The sequence below is a fragment of the Nerophis lumbriciformis genome, linkage group LG29 (genome assembly GCF_033978685.3).
Source record: "Nerophis lumbriciformis linkage group LG29, RoL_Nlum_v2.1, whole genome shotgun sequence".
Lineage (NCBI taxonomy): Eukaryota > Metazoa > Chordata > Actinopteri > Syngnathiformes > Syngnathidae > Nerophis > Nerophis lumbriciformis.
The window spans coordinates 20,480,909-20,497,500 of NC_084576.2; the positions used below are offsets into that span (position 1 = coordinate 20,480,909).

The 16,592-nt window shown below is 40.7% G+C and overlaps 1 protein-coding gene across 9 annotated transcripts in view; it reads left to right on the forward strand.

Moving 5' to 3' along the window:
* plekha7a (pleckstrin homology domain containing, family A member 7a) overlaps nt 1-16,592 on the forward strand; it is a 321,572-nt gene that overhangs the window by 229,295 nt on the left and 75,685 nt on the right. For all 9 annotated transcript variants that reach the window (XM_061924802.1, XM_061924808.1, XM_061924804.1 and 6 more), the window contains 2 exons: nt 5,284-5,385; nt 13,047-13,119. In XM_061924802.1, the coding sequence (XP_061780786.1) occupies nt 5,284-5,385; nt 13,047-13,119 (175 nt within the window). The remainder of the gene's footprint in view (nt 1-5,283; nt 5,386-13,046; nt 13,120-16,592) is intronic.

Genomic DNA, 16,592 nt, shown 5'->3' on the forward strand with positions numbered 1-16,592 from the left:
GACTCTAAAGCCAGAAACTGATCTCGTTGTAACGCGGACAACATTCCCACATCACCCAACATTCCTGGCTTCCTCCAAATGAACGACTTCTTCTCGTCTCCCCCTGCGGCTAGTAAGCGGCGTTACACTCAATCTCATATCTCAAGATCTGTCTGCGCGTGTGTGGAGCGCCCAGCTGGCTTTCTTCTGCCATATCTGTCTTGAAGATCGTGTAATGAGATTAGTTGAATGTGTGCACATTGTGTAAATGTGCTTCCTGGCATGGTTCGCGCACACACACACACACACACACACACACACACACACACACACACACACACACACACACACACACACACACACACACACACACACACACACACACACACACACACATTCTTGTATTTATTACATTCTTGAGACCTGAGAAAAATGCCTTCCTCTTTAGGACCAGCCTTTCTAGATATATAAAGAAGTGTATTTACAACATTAATAATATATGCATACTATGCAAATATTTAAAAAAAGCTTGTTGTGAAAAATTAGTTGGAATTTCACAAGAAAAAGGTCACAATTTCACAAGAATAACTTCGAATTTTGGCAGTATTATAATAAAAGTCGTCATTTTACTCAACGCAAGTCAAAATTTTACAAGAAAAACTGAACATTTGAACAATGTTATGATTAAAGTTTGAATTTTACTCAAAACAGTCGCAATTTTACAAGAAAAACCTAAACATTTGGGCAATTTTATGAAAAGAGTCGCCATTTTACTCGACAAAAGTCACAATTTTATAAGAAAACGTAAAAATGTTGTCAAAATTATAATAATAATCGGAATTGTACTTGGCCAAATTACGACAAGTCATAAGTTTACTTAAAAAATGTCACTATTTTACGAAAACAAAACAAAAATTGGCAATAATGTGATACAATTCTGAATTTTATATCACAAATGTCACCATTTTGCATTAAAAAGTAATAATTTTACGAGAAAATATAGCAATATTGCAGAAACAGAGAGAATATGAGAAATTGTTCCCAATTGTTTGTATTTGGTTTTTAATCTTCATTATTTACTTCAAGTTATTACAGTACTTCTCTATATACATATTTATTTTATGTTTTTTTAATTAATTTTGGCCAAAGGGGGCGCACTTCAAATGTTTACACACACTTGTTATTTCATATGGTGACCAGAGGGGGAGCACTTTTAAAAGCGACACACAGTCAATGTGAAAAATCCCTCCTTTTTGGTACCTGGCGGGTGTTTTTCGGGGATGAATAGCTGCCGTCTTGCTTGATCATATATTGCTGCCTATGCACCTGTCAATGTTTACTTTTGTGTGCACATTAAATCAACAAAAAAATCCTGACTTTGGAGCAATGTTCACGGACTCTCGTATTTGGCTCTTTATTAGATGCAATGGTTTGAACTCGTTCACCGGTCCTCATATGGAAGCTACTTTTCCTTGTTGATGCCTCAAGAAGGGTAGAAATACAAGAACACACACACACACACACACACACACACACACACACACACACACACACACACACACACACACACACACACACCCGCACACACAGGGAGTAATAAAATAAGTTGTTTGTTTTTTCCGAGAGGCGGCCAGTAGAGTATTTTCAGGTTCGTAATGCAAGATGAACAGATGAGAATACAGCTGTGGTGTTAGTTTTAGTGTTTTGTTATGAAAAAAAAACATTTCAGGCAGTTATTTGCCTCGTTCTAGGGTAATATCCCCTTTGAGTCGTGTACATAGAACACAGGAAATATTGGTGTTTGTTGTGACGTGCAGAAGAGATAAATGACAGGGTGTTTCATTTGAAATTTTTTACCGAAAACTTACTCCGAGCCCATTCCTGCTCCGTCACTAATAAGAACATAAAAGCACATTTCCCAGATATTGTCATTATCCCCGGGGGTGTGCAGCGTTACTGCTGGGCTGGTAAACGGTTGTAGAGCGCTTGGGGAGAAAATTATGGAATCAACAGATTTTGTAGTATAAAAGACATGACACAAATCTATAGTCATTTTAAATAGCAACTATGTGGCTTTAAGAAACACTAAAAGAACTCGATAATACAAATTGTGGTAGTAACAGTTTCATTTTGTTGTAGTCTTAGTACTTTATCTGTTTTAATGTTTAAACTTTGATTGTTTTAAATATTGGTATGCACCGTATGTTCCAGACTGGAGAGCGCACCATTATATAAGCCGCAAACACTAAATTCTAGAAGGAAAAAACAATGTTTTCCATATTTTAGCCGCATTGGACTATAATATATTACACAGAAAGATTTTGTAAATGTTTATTTACATACCTTAATTGTTTCCAAATGGTGTCTGTCACACGGCAGTAAAAGGGCTGATCAAACAAAACAGAAGTCCTCGTTCTCCACTCAAACAGACTCAATAACTCCACGGTGACGTTTTGGTGAATTTCCTGAGGAATTTGTGAAACAGAAACAATACAAAAATAATGTACCGTATTTTTCGGACTATAAGTCGCAGTTTTTTTCATAGTTTGGCCGGGCTCCAGTGCAACTTATATATGTTTTTTTCCTTCTTTATTATGCATTTTTGGCAGGTGCGACTTATACTCCGAAAAATACGGTAGTTGGAAATGAATAATGCTAACACAGACACTCGCAAATTATTAGCATATTAGCTAATGCTAACGACGCTAGCTCCGTTACACTACGACAGCACGTACAAATATGCATGAAAACACTCCTACAGACATCACACATGGGACGGTTCAGTAAGTAAGAATGGTTTTAGTTATACTGTAAAACTTAAAACATTGCTTGGAGTGATGAATGAAGAGTCCATACGAGTAGAAACGCTATGGACTGGATTAGAATACTGAATGGCACTTGTACTTCCGGTTGAAAGCCCGGTCTAAACAGAAGGGCACTGCAGCACCTGGGGTGAGCGAACTCGTCTGAAAGATGGCGACATAGCACAAACAATAACACACCTTTTCAGCGTCTTTGCTTGTTTTTGTTTTTTTTACTATATGCATTATGGCCGTCAGCGAAGAAAAATCCATAAATTAGCCGCACCGTTTCATAAGCCGCAGGGTTCAGAGTATAGGGAAAAGTATTCCGGAATTCACATTACTTTAGCACCTTTTAAGATTTTTTTTTAATGAAAAGTGCGTTGCAATTAAAATATATTACGGTAGTATTTAATATTTCTGGTGGGTGCGCAATTTTTTTTTTTGTCCTACGCTTTTCAGCGGTCCTTGAATGCACCATAAAACCATGTATTTGTTGGCTCGATCATTCTGATCTATGACAGCACATAGGTTCAATTTGCACAATTGGAATATCTTAATTGTTTAGACAGTAATGTTTTTATACACGTTTAGATTGCGATATATAATTTCTTAATGGGGAAAACGATAACGTCTCCTGTTTTCATGTTAGCTTTTAAAGGGGAACATTATCACAATTTCAGAATTGTTAAAACCATTAAAAATCAGTTCCCAGTGGCTTATTATATTTTTCGAAGTTTTTAAAAAAATTTTACCCATCACGCAATATCCCTAAAAAAAGCTTCAAAGTGCCTGATTTTAACCATCGTTATAAACACCCGTCCATTTTCCTGTGACGTCACATAGTGAAGCCAACACAAACAAACATGGCGGAAAGAACAGCAAGCTATAGCGACATTAGCTCGGATTCAGACTCGGATTTCAGCGGCTTAAGCGATTCAACAGATTACGAATGTATTGAAACGGATGGTTGTAGTGTGGAGGCAGGTAGCGAAAACGAAATTGAAGAAGAAACTGAAGCTATTGAGCCATATCGGTTTGAACCGTATGCAAGCGAAACCGACGAAAACGACACGACAGCCAGCGACACGGGAGAAAGCGAGGACGAATTCGGCGATCGCCTTCTAACCAACGATTGGTATGTGTTTGTTTGGCATTAAATGAAACTAACAACTATGAACTAGGTTTACAGCATATGAAATACATTTGGCAACAATATGCACTTTGAGAGTGCAGACAGCCCAATTTTCATCAATTAATATATTCTGTAGACATACCCTCATCCGTGCTCTTTTCCTGAAAGCTGATCTGTCCAGTTTTGGAGTTGATGTCAGCAGGCCAGGGAAGCTAGGGTCGATATTCTTCTCTTGATCATCTTCGGGATGGTGTGAGCCAAGACATCCAGGGGGTTTAGCTCTCTCGTCTGCGGGAACAAACTGCCGCCATTGCTTGCTGTGTTAGCGAGGTCCTTTGTCCCTGAATTGCTCACACACTCCGGCAGATTCAATGGGGGTCTGGCGGCAGATTTCTTTGACTTTATCGTTGGAAATGCATCTGCTTTGAGTGTCGCAGGATATCCACACATTCTTGCCGTCTCTGTCGTAGCATAGCTTTCGTCGGTAAAGTGTGCGGAACAAACGTCCAATTTCTTGCCACTTTCGCATCATTGAGCCACTGGTGCAACTTGAATCCGTCCCTGTTCGTGTTGTTACACCCTCCGACAACACACCGACGAGGCATGATGTCTCCAAGGTACGGAAAACAGTCGAAAAAACGGAAAATAACAGAGCTGATTTGACTCGGTGTTTGAGAAAATGGCGGATTGCTTCCCGATGCGACGTCACATTGTGACGTCATCGCTCCTAGAGCGAATATTAGAAAGGCGTTTAATTCGCCAAAATTCACCCATTTAGAGTTCGGAAATCGGTTAAAAAAATATATGGCCTTTTTTCTGCAACATCAAGGTATATATTGACGCTTACATAGGTCTGGTGATAATGTTCCCCTTTAAAATAAAACAGTATACATTTCTTTCTGGTGTATCTGACCATTCATCATTTGACGTGAATCGATACCCGGTAGTGTATTGGTCAGTGCTTATTAAAGTACCAAACTTGGTGCCCATCCTTACTGGCTATTGACCCAGAATGCGAGCGATGGGTGCAGAACCTTGGTCTGTGGTATGGTCTATTGAGTCCCTAGTGGTCCATTGCAGCCTGAGCTGATGGAGGTCCGGCTAAAAGTGACAAGTAGGTGTCCTTATGTAACAAGTAAAAAAATATTACTTTGGTGTGGTCGAGGGTCCATGCAGCGCGGCTATCATTAAAACAAAACACTGCCATGTTTCCACATAAAGTACACGTTACTGACGGACATTTAGTTTTCTCTGCCAACAATAATGATGACAAAGCGACATGCAACTAGCCACACAATGTTGATTAAAATGTGTTCTTAACGTGATCCATAGTGTGACGCTCTATTCTTACTTGTGCTTTCTTCCCAGGGGTCTCGTTCCAGCAGGGTGCACAATTTTGGCAAGCGCGAGCAGGCCATTAAGAGGAATCCCAATGTGCCTGTTGTGGTCCGAGGATGGCTGTACAAACAGGTCAGTACCACACATTGACTGATTCTTTTACTTAGTCTGACTTGTGTAGTATTTGGTGTAGAAAGTCTTGTTGGCGAGCACACGGGTCGGATAACTCCTTGGATACAGGAGGGAATCTCTGTGGAGTTTTAAAAAAAAAAGACTACTTGTACATCAAAGGCATTCGCAAGTATGAAAGAATCAACGAAGCAGGCCACAGCAAGTTTTAATTGTGATGAGAAAATACTTTTACTGGAAAAAGATGCCAAAGCGGACTTATTTCACAGCAGAGGAGAAGAGCTACCACTCGTTCGGCGGCTTTTCCAAGATAACACCCCCCAGTCCTCTTAGGTCTGCTCCTTTCTTTGCCAATGTTAATGTAGATGGATTTTACTTTTTAAAATGTTTATTTTTGTAGAAATATGGTTGTTAAAGTTAGGGATTTTTGTGATTTCTGATCGTTTATGAGGGCTCTAAAAGGACTTTTGCTGTTTTGGCTTGTTGGCTTTACAGCAAACTCCCCATACTTGTTTAGTTTTTTTCAAACTATTTTCATTATGGACGTCGGTGAAGAAAACGATGCACCGTTTTATAAGCCTTAGGGTTCAAAGCGTAGGAAAAAGGTTTGCGGCACACAGTCCGGAATTTACGGTAATTAGCTCTTAAAACTGGGGGAGTTTTCAGAAATAAACTTTGAAATCTTGGCAAGTGGCAAATAGTTTGCAGTGTATCTTGTGATCGTCATTTCTGGTAAGTGTGCACACTGCCAACACTTGCGCACTCAATAACTAAGTACACAGTATACTAAAGTAACGTGTCCCAAGTTGCACACTTTCATACTCACGTGTCGTCTTTTGAGGACATATGTGCGCTCACTAGAGATGCGCGGATAGGCAATTATTTCATCCGCAACCGCATCACAAAAGTCATCACCCATCCGCCATCCACCCGAACTAACATTTTATCAAAACCGCACCCGCCCGCACCCACCCGTTGTTATATATCTAATATAGACGATGCAAGGCATTAGTGAGGTTATAAAGCTTTTGCCTGTTAAAGAAAGGAGACTGATCCAATGCAGCAGAGACATTCAATGCGTGCCACGCTGTCACGGCCCAGACGCCCACCAGTGCGCAATCATCTGGGAGGCGCACTGAGCGCACCTCCAAGTGTGCTCGCGCCACTCAAACTGCTGCAGGCAGCTGCGTTCTATCTTGTTTTAACATCCTGTGGCACTCTTCTGGGATCACAGCGGACGAAACTGCTCATGCTCAGGGTGTTTGTGGAGGTTCGGGGTTTTGCACAAATGTGATGCACCATGTTAGATGTCCCGGTTTTGTGACTGTCGTAGACATAAACAGCGTCGCAGCTCTTGCAAATCACGTAGCCAGCATTACTATCATCCTGATTTACAACCTCATAAAAACGAGTCCACGCTGAACTTTTCTGGCCTTTTTTCCCTGGTCTTTAGTATTCCCTTTTTTAGTTTGTCGCGTACCACGTTTGCTGCCGGCGTTGCCATCTTTTTTTTTTTTCTTCTTCTGTTGTGGCATGCTGCAGGTGCCTGCTCATTTTTCGTATGTGGGTAACAACATTTAACTATGTATATATATTTCCGAATTGGTTTAACTGCCACCCGCCTGAATCTATTTAAAATCTAATTTTTTTTTTATTTCAACCGCCCGACCCGCGGATAATCCGCGGACTCCGCGGTTGTGTCCGCAAACTGCGCATCTCTAGCGCTCACACATTGACAAAACTGTCAGTACCAGCATGTTGCACTCAAAATGCTGAGTGTGCAGCGATGGACACTTAACACTAGGGATCTGCCGATCGATCAACCATCGATCAATATTGGCTGATTTTCATGAAAAAGTAGGGGGTCGCCATTATTGATTAGTGTCTTTTAATGCCGATCACAAACGTCGACCCCCTCTGGCTGATATTGTATTGGTTTTAAGTCTCCCCGTTGATGAGCTAGCAGAAAATCATGTATCTCCATACACACTATAGAGACCACCCCCCCAAGTTGATGATAATCACCTCCACTATGGCAAATAAACTGTGCTCAGTATCTTTATGTGTAACTGCATTTTTGGGGAATTTTGACGTTTTGGCTTGTTAACAAAGAGATAGTTGCTATATCACCTCCATGTTATGTTTGTTTGACACACAGTACTGCACAGCACTTTATATTATGTTCTGAGTTAAAGATGTCAAACTCAAGATCTGGCCCGCGCCATCATTTTATCTGGCCCACAAACACCTGGAAATGATGTGTCAATAAAGTACTTAGTATTTTCTCACTGAATGTAATGGATTGTTTTCACTTTGACAGAAACTAATATATGTACTGCTTGAAATTGCGTGCTTTAATGGTATCCAATATTGCAAAAAATATTACAGAATATTATCATACTTTTCAAAAAAAATTGGTCTAAATAAAAATAAATACTTAAATATCTGCTTGACTTATGATTTTACAGCAAACTACCCATCAAATGAATAAAAATGACAATAAATTGTATGGTTTTCCTTACAGCATATTACTGTAAATTGAAAAAAAAAAACTACCATTTTTTGCGTTAAAATTCTATTGACTGAGCTGCCACATATTTACTGTAAAATCCTGTTTTAACGGTCTATTACTGTAAATGGAAAAACGATGCATTTGTTTTTACGGTAGAAAAACTGGCAGCTAAGTTGCCAAAATAAAAAAAAAGGAACTTGTACTGTTTTTTCATTAACAATATAATGTTGTAAAAACCAATGTAAATTTAACACAAAAATTCTGGCAACTAAGCTGCCAGCTTTTTCCGTAAACCCCCCCTCAAAAAAAACCCCAGTGGTACTGTTTTTCCATTTACCATAAATAAACACTATATTTTACAGTAAAATGTTGTAAATGTAAAGTTTTTACTGTAAAATCGACAGTCTACTTAAAACAATGTATATAATTTATAATGAAATCCAGAGGCAAATTCATACATTGGCTGTTACAAGCGGCCCTCTGATCAACGAAAACCAGTTTGACATCCCTGTTCTAAGTGTACAAACCTTCACTAAAATATGGACTGTTTTTCGAGGCTGGAACCCATTATTTATTATTACATTGTTTCTTACGGAGAAATTTGTTTCACGATAAAAACATTTTTTTTATTTACGAACCCTGTTCAAGAACCAATTAAGTTCGCAAATCGAGGTTCCACCGCATTTTCTTAAAGGGACAGGACTCATTTGTGTACTTCATGGACACATAAACACCTCGTGAGGGTCACAATTAGGGTTGTGCGGATACTAATGAATCATATTCGGTACTACACCACCTCTAATAAGTACCGGTCCCCCACCCGTCGTTTCACTCAGAACGCCCTCAGGAAGAGGTGCTTTAAGACATGGCTAGCTAGCTAGCGGCTAATGTTTGTCTGCAGTCAGTGTTGTAGCTACTTCAATATCACAAATCCTTGTCTCCATGGAGACAAATCAAGTATGATTATTTCAAGTATCAACTCTGTAGGGCGCGAGATAGCTATTCATATTTCACATCGCAGCAGCAGATCGGAGTTGTGATAATGGATGACTAAAAACTTGTCTATAGTTGACAAAGTCAAATCAAGATTTCACTATGTCCAATCATCAACCGTTAAGGTGGCCATTTTAACTTGAAACACACTAGTCATATGTGAATGAAGGGCATACTTACCGGTAATCAACAGCCATATGTGTCGCATGTGGCTGTATGAACAATGCCAACACTGTCATAAACATGTGCCATATAGTGAAACCACACTAAACAACAATGACAAACACATTTTGGGAAAATATTTGCACCGCAACACAATATAAACACTACAGAACAAATTCCCAGAATTCCCCGCAGCACCAACTCTTCCAGGACGCTACAATATAAACAAACGCCATTTGTGGGTCGACACCTAACATCCACTGTGATGTTACCAAGTACTGGAGCGTATCTTGTCGTCACTACTATGATTAAATCGATATTTTTTAGCATCACAAAATCTTCTTTGTTTTTAAAAAAATGTATATTATGTTTATAAACTCAGGAAATACGTCCATGGTCACATGAGGACTTTGAATATGACCAGTGTATGATCCTGTAACGACTTGGTATCGGATTGATACCCAAATTTGTGTTATCATCCAAAACTAATGTAAAGTATCCAATCAACAGAAGAATAAGTGATTATTACATTTTACAGAAGTGTAGATAGAACATGTTAAAAGAGAAAGTAAGCAGATATTAACAGTAAATGAACAAGTAGATTAATAATTCATTTTCTACCGCTTGTCCTTAATAATTTTGACAAAATAATAGAATGGAAAATGACACAATATGTTACTGCATACTTAATCAGCTAAATTAGGAGCCTTTGTTTGCTTACTTACTACTAAAAGATAAGTTGTCTTGTATGTTTACTATTTTATTTAAGGACAAATTTGCAATAAAAGACATATGTTTAATGTACCGTAAGATTTTTTGTTAAAATAAAGCCGATAATGACATTTTTTGTGGTCCCCTTTATTTAGATTAGTACCAAAATATTTTGGTACCCGTACCAAAATATTGGTATCGGGACAACACTAGTCACAATGCTCGCTGGGTGGTCAGCAGTGTTGGGTTGGTTACTGAAAACCAATAACTAGTTACAGTCACTAGTTACTTTATTTCAAAAGTAACTCAGTTACTAACTCAGTTACTTACACCAAAAAGTAATGCGTTACTGTGAAAAGTAACTATTTAGTTACTTCTTTTTTTCCCCTTTTTTTTTTTTAAGGCTCCCATTCATGCCCTTTTAGCCTTCATTTAAGTACTATTATTGCACTGGAGAATAATACAATCTGTTGATCAACTTGACATGCATTTGCATCACTGAACTCAGAAAGCAATGTGGTCTACATACAACACACAAAGACAAAGATATATTTCAAAGGGCCAATTTATTTCAGGCCAGAACAAATTGACAAAACTATTTTAAATAGTTGCAACATCATGGCACTTTAACTTTAACTTTAAGTAGATAGGATCTTTGATCCAAGACACAACTTACATTTAACTAAAATGTTATTTTCTTTGTGCTCGACAAAAGAAAAGTATTGAGAATGTCTCCATGTTAAGAAACTCGACTTCTGGCTTTGCCATGATGTCTTGTTAGTTGTTATGAGAGTAGCGTATGTGTGTGTGGCCCTTTAAGATATGACAGAATGTGAGGTGAGTGACGTCAGTGAGTGAGTGGGCGAGAGAGGTGAGGGAACGGCGACAGTGAGTGCGCGCAGGTGCTCTAGCTTGGTGGATGGCTGCGTCCAATAAAGTCAGAAAGTTGCAACAAACCGCCGGCCTCGTCATTCACCCTCAGCTGTAAAGACCCACTTCCGGGTAAAGTGAAGGTTGTTAGCCCCGAAGTACAGGAACGTCTCCCCTGCGCCCCTTAACTACGGTACGGGAGTCCCCCCCCGCCCCCACCCACACAAAGCATGCCTTTTCTTTTCCACCGCAGTGCTCCAATAAAACACACTCAGATCTTCTGTTTCTAGCCGATACTACATAAAAAATAACGTAAAATAACGCAGTAACGCATCATGTAGTAACGGTAACTGAGTTACTGAATATAAAAAAATAACGCGTTAGATTACTAGTTACCGCCGAAACTAACGGCGTTACAGTAACGCGTTACTTTGTAACGCGTTAGTCCCAACACTGGGGGTCAGAGATCAAATATTTGAGATCTCAGGATGAAGCATAGATGACACCAAATGTCAAGTAGGACACGAGGTATAGCAGCAATACTCTTAAAGGCCTACTGAAATGAATTTTTTTTATTTAAACGGGGATAGCAGATCCATTCTGTGTGTCATACTTGATCATTTCGCGATATTGCCATATTTTTGCTGAAAGGATTTAGTATAGAACAACGACGATAAAGTTTGCAACTTTTGGTCGCTGATAAAAAAAAAGCCTTGCCTGTACCGGAAGTAGCGTGACGTCACAAGTTGAAAGTCTCCTCACATTTCCCCATTGTTTACACCAGCAGCGAGAGCGATTGGGACCGAGAAAGCGACGATTACCCCATCAATTTGAGCCAGGATGAAAAATTCGTGGATGAGGAAAGTGAGAGTGAAGTATTAGAGTGCAGTGCAGGACGCATCTTTTTTCGCTCTGACCGTAACTTAGGTACAAGGGCTCATTGGATTCCACACTCTCTCCTTTTTCTATTGTGGATCACGGATTTGTATTTTAAACCACCTCGGATACTATATCCTCTTGAAAATGAGAGTCGAGAACGCGAAATGGACATTCACAGTGACTTTTATCTCCACGACAATACATGGGTGAAGCACTTTAGCTTCGGAGCTAACGTGATAGCATCGGGCTTAACTGCAGATAGAAACAAAAGAAATAAACCCCTGACTGGAAGGATAGACAGAAAATCAACAATACTATTAAACCCTGGACCTGTAACTACACGGTTAATGCTTTCCAGCCTGGCGAAGCTTAACAATGCTGTTGCTAACGACGCCATTGAATCTAACGTAGCTACGGACCTCGACAGAGCTATGATAAAAACATTAGCTCTCCACCTACGCCAACCCTCATCTGCTCATCAACACCGAAGCTCACCTGCGTTCCAGCGATCGGCGGAGCGACGAAGGACTTCACCCGATCATCGATGCGGTCGGCGGTTAGCGTCGGATAGCACATCTGCTATCCAAGTCAAAGTCCTCCTGGTTGTGTTGCTGTAGCCAGACGCTGATACACCGATCGCATCTACAGCTTTCTTCTTTGCAGTCTCCATTGTTCATTAAACAAATTGCAAAAGATTCACCAACACAGATGTCCAGAATACTGTGGAATTTTGCGATGAAAACGACGAAGGACTTCACCCGATCATCGATGCGGTCGGCGGCTAGCGTCGGATAGCGCGTCTGCTATCCAAGTCAAAGTCCTCCTGGTTGTGTTGCTGTAGCCAGACGCTAATACACAGATCGCATCTACAGCTTTCTTCTTTGCAGTCTCCATTGTTCATTAAACAAATTGCAAAAGATTCACCAACACAGATGTCCAGAATACTGTGGAATTTTGCGATGAAAACTGAGCTTTTTGTATTGGATACGATGGCGTCCCAATACTTCCGTTTCAACCATCGACGTCACGCGCATACGTCATCATACCTAGACGTTTCGCAGGAAATTTAAAATTGCACTTTATAAGTTAACCCGGCCGTATTGGCATGTGTTGCAATGTTAAGATTTCATCATTGATATATAAACTATCAGACTGCGTGGTCGGTAGTAGTGGGTTTCAGTAGGCCTTTAATCGTGTTCACATTCGCTAAAAAAGACAAAGTAATACCTCTCCAGTACGTACGCACATTTGATATTTTAGCTCATTTGAAGAGTTTCTTCACGGTGTACATGACGTCGGGGCTCAGAGCAGGCAGATAAAATTCAGTGATCCATTGAAGGAGGACAAACATTCTCATTATCCTGCTCACTCTTTATCTCTGCTCCATAAGCTCGTATCCTCCTCGTCGCTTTTCCGTCTTTCCCCCTCCCGTACGTACGCGCTCCGCTTCCTCTTGAGTCAGTCTCAAGCTACCGCTTCTCATCTGTCGTATATCATGCACGACTGACACCGTGGTTGCCTTCTCGTCTCCTTGCAGGACAGCTCCGGGATGCGTCTCTGGAAGAGGAAGTGGTTCGTCCTGGCGGATTTCTGCCTCTTCTACTATAAAGGTAAATCTGCTGAGAGTCTGCCGAGACACATCAGAAGTAGGGCATGCTGCTCTAAAAGCTGGCAAACTAACTCCTGGTGGACCAGCGAGACCTTTCTCAGCGCGAGAGTACGAGTTTGTGTTACTTTAGGCGTAATGCACCAGAACGGCATCACTGCACTGCAAAAAAGAGCTAAGATGAAAAGAGTGGATTTTAGGAAAAAAAATACTAAAAACTAGTGAAATTGACTTTTACTTGATAAGGCATCCTCAATTAAAATTTGTATATCTAGAAATCAGCAGGACTTTTAGTATAGAAATAAGTGTTTTATTCTGAAAACAAGCATTAAACCTGCTCAGTGGCCTTGTGGTTAGAGTGTCCGCCTTGAGATCGGTAGGTCGTGAGTAGAGATGTCCGATAATATCGGCCGATAAATGCTTTAAAATGTAACATTGTAAATTATCAGTAGCGGTTTCAAAAAGTAAAATGTATGACTTTTTAAAACGTCGCTGTACGGAGTGGTACACGGACGTAGGGAGAAGTACAGAGCGCCAATAAACTTTAAAGGCACTGCCTTTGCGTGCCGGCCCAATCACATAATATCTACGGCTTTTCACACACACAAGTGAATGCAAGGCATACTTGGTCAACAGCCATGCAGGTCACACTGAGGGTGGCCATATAAACAACTTTAACATTGTTACAAATATGCGCCACACTGTGAACCCACACCAAACAAGAATGACAAACACATTTCGGAGAACATCCGCACCGTAACACAACATAAACACAACAGAACAAATACCCAGAACCCCTTGCAGCACTAACTCTTCCGGGACGCTACAATATACACCCCCCTGCTCACTGCCCCCCTCACCTCCCAGGGGGTGGAACAAGGGAATGAGTCAAATGCAGAGGGTGATTTCACCACACCTGATGTGTGTGTGACTATCAGTGGTACTTTAACTTTACTCTAATTATTCAACTTGCAATTCTTAAATTAAGCATCCTTGAGTTGTTGCAGAATTTTTATACACAATTTTATATATAGGGTAAAAACCAAAATATCTTATTTTAATTGTTATTTTCTCAATATTTTGATTTTAAAAAAACTATCCATCCATCCATTCTCTACCGCTTATTCCCTTCGGAGTCGCGGGGGGCGCTGGAGCCTATCTCAGCTACAATCGGGCGGAAGGCGGGGTACACCCTGGACAAGTCGCCAGCTCATCGCAGGGCCAACACAGATAGACAAACAACATTCAGAATAGTAAAAAAAATATCACTATTCATGCTAAAATCAAGATTAGTCAATGACCGTGCCGTATTTTCCAGACTGTATAGAGCACCGGTATAAAGCCGCACCCACTAAATTTTAGGAAAACTGTTTTTTCCCCCGATATATTAGCCGCACCAGACTATAAGTCACAAATATATACATTGTGGAATGAGTTACTTACACAGAAAGATTTTGTAAATGTTTATTTACATACCTTAATTTGTTTCCAAACGGTGTCTGCAACACGGCAGTAAAACGGCTGATCAAACAAAACAGAAGTCATCGTCATGGACCCACTAGCTGCGGAAGCTAGCTCTCCAATCAGCTAAACAGACTCTATAGCTGGGGTCTGCATCCTTCGGAGGACCCGGCCTACGCAGCCTCAGAAGGCTGGACCTTCAGAGGCACCGTTGTTAAATGGGACAGTCTAGCCTGCGGAGGATACTTACATTTGAAAGTGTATTTGCTGCTGCTGCCGGTGCCGCTGCTTGTATTTGCCGCCATCGTCAAAAAGATACGGGTTGAACAAAGGCGTGCAAAGCATCTTGGGATATGGGAGGCCACGAATGATAGTCGCGGTGCATCCTCCGAATACAGGGAAAAGGAGGGCGCATTCGTCGGCTGCATTTGGAGGAGCCTTCGAATTTGAATGAATTGGGATGTATGTTATATTGTCTTTATATTCCAGCGAGTTCATCCGATTTTGGAGGGAATTGAGGGGATTATTATGATGCGTTCAAGAGTCTTATGGCCTGAGGGAAGAAGCTGTTACAGAACCTGGAGGTTCTGCTACGGAGGCTGCGGAACCTCTTTCTAGAGTCCAGCAGTGAAAACAGTCCTTGGTGGGGGTGGGAGGAGTCTCTGCAGATTTTCTGAGCCCTGGTCAGGCTGCGGCTTTTTGCGTATTCTGGCGTTTTGTTTCGCAATATTCTGAAAAAAGCAACTTTTCTTACCTTCTGGTACCTGCTGATCTGCATTTGGGATGAGTACAAGTCCTGAAAAATTGCGTGCGTCCGCGAGTCGATAAGCTTCTTCTTTTTCCTCTATCTTCTTGTTATGGGACATTCATCCTCCGCTGTTGCCATTTCTAATATAAAGTAGTGTAAAGTTCTTACTTATATCTGTCAGTAAATTCGCTATGAAAGCGCGAAAACATAATTCACCCAAGGAACTTTAGTTATTAGAGTTCCGGTCTGACGTGTTGTTGTTTCCGGATGAGGAGATTCTGCTCCGTTATTGATTGAAGTAAAGTCTGAATGTCATTAAAACAGTTAGCTCCATCTTTTGACACTTCTTCCACTCCCGTCCTTGCACGCTACACCGCTACAACAAAGATGACGGGGAGAAGACGCTGCCGAAGGTGAGCCACGTAAATAAGACCGCCCACAAAACGGCGCATCCTGAAGCGACTGTCAGAAAGCAGCTTGAAGATGAACCACCATTACATGTTATGTAGACCACAAGGAAGTGTTTTCAATGTAGAAAAAAATAATAATACCATGACTCCTAGGGATGTCCGATAATATATTATCGGCCGATAAAAGCTTTAAAATGTAGTATCGGAAATTATCGGTATAGGTTTCAAAATTATCAGTATCGGTTTCAAAAAGTAAAATTTATGACTTTTTAAAACGCCGCTGTGTACACGGACGTAGGGAGAAGTACAGAGCCCCAATAAACCTTAAAGGCACTGCCTTTGCGTGCCGGCCCAGTCACATAATATATGCGGCTTTTCACACACACAAAAAATGCAAGACATACTTTGTCAACAGCCATACAGGTCACACTGAGGGTGGCCGTTTAAACAACTTTAACACTGTTACAAATATGCGCCACACTGTGAACCCACACCAAACAAGAATGACAAACACATTTCGGGAGAACATCCGCACCGTAACACAACATAAACACAACAGAACAAATACCCAGAACCCCTTGCAGCACTAACTCTTCCGGGACACTACAATATACACCCCCCGCTACCCCCTTACCTAAAACCCCGCACCCCCAACCCCGCCCACCTCAACCTCCTCATGCTCTCTCAGGGAAAGCATGTCCCAAATTCAAAGCTGCTGTTTAGAGGCATGTTAAAAAAAATAATGCACTTTGTGACTTCAATAATAAATATAGCAGTGCCATGATGGCATTTTTTTCCCATAACTTGAGTTGATTTATTTTGGAAAACCTTGTTACATTGTTTAAATGCATCCAGCGG